The sequence below is a fragment of the Limulus polyphemus genome, unplaced genomic scaffold (assembly GCF_000517525.1).
Source record: "Limulus polyphemus unplaced genomic scaffold, Limulus_polyphemus-2.1.2 Scaffold1847, whole genome shotgun sequence".
Classification (NCBI taxonomy): Eukaryota; Metazoa; Arthropoda; class Merostomata; order Xiphosura; family Limulidae; genus Limulus; species Limulus polyphemus.
Genome location: NW_013667457.1, coordinates 9,737 through 12,959, shown reverse-complemented (window position 1 = coordinate 12,959; position 3,223 = coordinate 9,737). Strand labels below are relative to the sequence as shown.

At 28.1% G+C, this 3,223-nt stretch overlaps 1 protein-coding gene across 1 annotated transcript in view; it reads right to left on the bottom strand.

The window, feature by feature from the left end:
- LOC106465138 (sarcoplasmic calcium-binding protein 1-like) overlaps positions 1 to 2,795 on the bottom strand; it is a gene marked incomplete at its 5' end in the record, with an annotated part of 26,609 nt that extends 23,814 nt beyond the window's left edge. Inside the window, one exon of the mRNA XM_013925337.2 lies at positions 2,700 to 2,795. Coding sequence (XP_013780791.1) covers positions 2,700 to 2,795 — 96 coding nt within the window. The remainder of the gene's footprint in view (positions 1 to 2,699) is intronic.
- Positions 2,796 to 3,223: the final 428 nt, after the last annotated feature.

The window sequence follows — 3,223 nt, the reverse complement described above, 5'->3', positions numbered from 1 at the left end:
GTCTTATAACAAACAATAGTTAAAAACCAATCATTGGTAATTCTTCAAATCTTATAACAAACAATAGTTAAAAACCAATCATTGGTAATTCTTCAAATCTTATAACAAACAATAGTTAAAAACCAACCATTGGTAATTCTTCAAATCTTATAACAAACAATAGTTAAAAACCAACCATAGGTAATTATTCAAATCTTATAACAAGCAATAGTTAAAAACCAATCATTGGTAATTCTTCAAATCTTATAACAAGGTTTAGTACCAGCAAATGAATATTTATGTAAATAGAGCGAATTCACTGTGAAGAATTCAGACTATCTTGTTAAAAATTAAAGATTTAAAATGAAACCCAGAAGATAAAATGGTCTCGTTTAATATTGTTTCATTATTTAAAAGAGGTCTCAATTAAAAGAGTAATTACGTGTTTCAAAAACAGGTTGATAAACAAGAATATCTTTTTAAACTGAAAAACGTAAAGTTATAACAAAATATGTAACTGAAAATGCCATTTTTCTACCTAAAATTAAAATTGTTTTAAACAAAAATGGGTGTTTAGCCATGGCTCGCCTCTGTCTTCATTTCTCTGTGAATTTTTCATGAATAATTCTGAAGAAAAAGGATTAGTTGAAAATATACCTATAAAATTAGGCCTATGGATTAAATACGTAGATGGAACTGTTGTAGTGTGACGTCATGGATTTGGAAAAATTAGAAGATTGTATAATTTATACAGAAAATGTAGTTTCTCTAAAATCTACTCAATTCGCTTACGAATTGGAGTAAGATAATCAGATTCTGTTCTAGATGCTCTCGTTAAAAAAAGACGAAACTGGTAATATGGGTACCACAGTGTATCTGAAACCGTATTCAGTTTCTATGCTACCACATGGAAAATCATTCTATAAATTTTTAACGAAATTCATTCTTTTAAAACGTATGTATACAGAGCTTTTCAATTTTTCAGAACATAAAAATTTAGAAAAAAGAGATTCGTTTTATTAGACACATTCCTAAAGATAGAGGATGTAATGCGTTTTTAGTATATCGAATTACACAACGAAAATGGTAATAGAGATTAAATAAATACTTCTACAGATTATTAAATACTTTGAATCAAAACAGATATGATTTCTTCTTTTTAAAAAGAGCTGACAGCAGCTTCGCCAATGTTTTTCTTGAAACTATCATTTGTCTTGTTTTTAAACAAATTGAACAAATTAAAAGCAAAATGACGTCAATCAAAGACAAACGAACGAACTTTGATAAGTCTGGTGTTTATAGAACCTACTGTGAATGTGATATAAACTATGATGAACAAAAAAAAAACAAGAAACTTATAATTCAAAATAAATGAACATAGAACTTGTATAAATTCTAATGAAACATCTACTTTAACTATGGCTGAGCAAGTAAATAATATATATATCTGAGCCTTGGTTAAACATGTAAATAAAATATATATCTAAGCCTTGGCTGAGCATGTAAATAAAACATCTATTTCAGCGTAAGCTGAACATGTAAATATAACATCTATTTCATTCTAAGCTGAACATGTAAATAAAACATATATTTCAGTCTAAGCTGAACATGTAAATATAACATCTATTTCATTCTAAGGTGAACATGTAAATAAAACATCTATTTCAGCATTAGCTGAACATGTAAATATAACATCTATTTCATTCTAAGCTGAGCATGTAAATAAAACATCTATTTCAGTCTAAGCTGAACATGTAAATATAACATCTATTTCAGCATTAGCTGAACATGTAAATATAACATCTATTTCATTCTAAGCTGAACATGTAAATAAAACACCTATTTCAGAATAAGCTGAACATGTAAATAAAATATATCATAGAATTAAATGGCTAAATACTAAAATCATAAGTCGACCAAACAATACAAACTGCCATGATTATTCGCGAATCCATTGAAATAATATTGGATAAACACAAAGAAATAGCTTTAAATTGAGCTGTTGGTTCAGGAAATAAATATTGACAAAATTGGTTAAATATATTAACTTCACCCCTCCCCCTCTTGTCACTTGAATATGTTGCATTGCAACTCTTGCATCACAACTGTGTAATAAATAGTTTGTACTCGACATCACTTCATTCATGATGATAACGCTGTATAAGCACTGAAAACATAGTCTTTTTTTCACATTCTGATACAAAATATTGTTATGTATTAAGTTGTCTAACATTTTTCTTATAACAATGTTCGATTTAGTAAACATCATCACATAATGTGAAGAAAGAACATAAACTAAGGATGATGTCATAATGTGAAGAAAGAACATAAACTAAAGATGATGTCATAATATGAAGAAAGAACAACAATTAAGAATAATGTCATAATGTGAAGAAAGAACAACAATTAAGGATGATGTCATAATGTGAAGAAAGAACACAAACTAACTAGATGTCACAATACGAAAATTGAAGGTAAACTAGGTATAATGTCAGAATCTGAAGAAATAATACAAACTAGGGATTGTTTCATAACGCGAAATATGATAACTAAAATATATTTTAGTGCATCATAACGTTATGGAAACTAATTTCAAGTCAAACAGACCCGATACATAACAGATGAGTTAAATAATAACCATACTTAATTTCTCTATATTATGTAATATATATGTCTATTCACTTCTTTAGTTGTGCAAAAACATATAAATATGAACTTACCAGTGCAAGACACTCAAAGTCACACACATCCAAATATCCGTTGTTGTCCGTATCTGTAATAACGAGATATAAAACTTCTACATTATTAGAACAATACTGTTACAACAAAGTTACTATGTGAGCAAAAAAATTAGGATTCTTCAATAAAACTTCAACATCATTAGAACAATACTGTGACAACAAAGTTACAGTATGAGCAAAAAATTAGGGTTCTTCAATAAAACTTCAACATCATTAGAACAATACTGTGACAACAAAGTTACAGTATGAGCAAAAAATTAGGGTTCTTCAATAAAACTTCAACATCATTAGAACAATACTGTGACAACAAAGTTACAGTATGAGCAAAAAATTAGAGTTCTTCTAGAATGTTGTTGTTCAAATGATGGCGGTATAGAAAGGTTTCGGATACTAGAAATTTACTATTAAAATCATGAGTCAATCATTTGTGAAGGTTCTTCATAATTGGTTTTCTTAGAGACTAAAGTATTGTTGAAGACTCTAGTATTTGGAATGGACTTTTG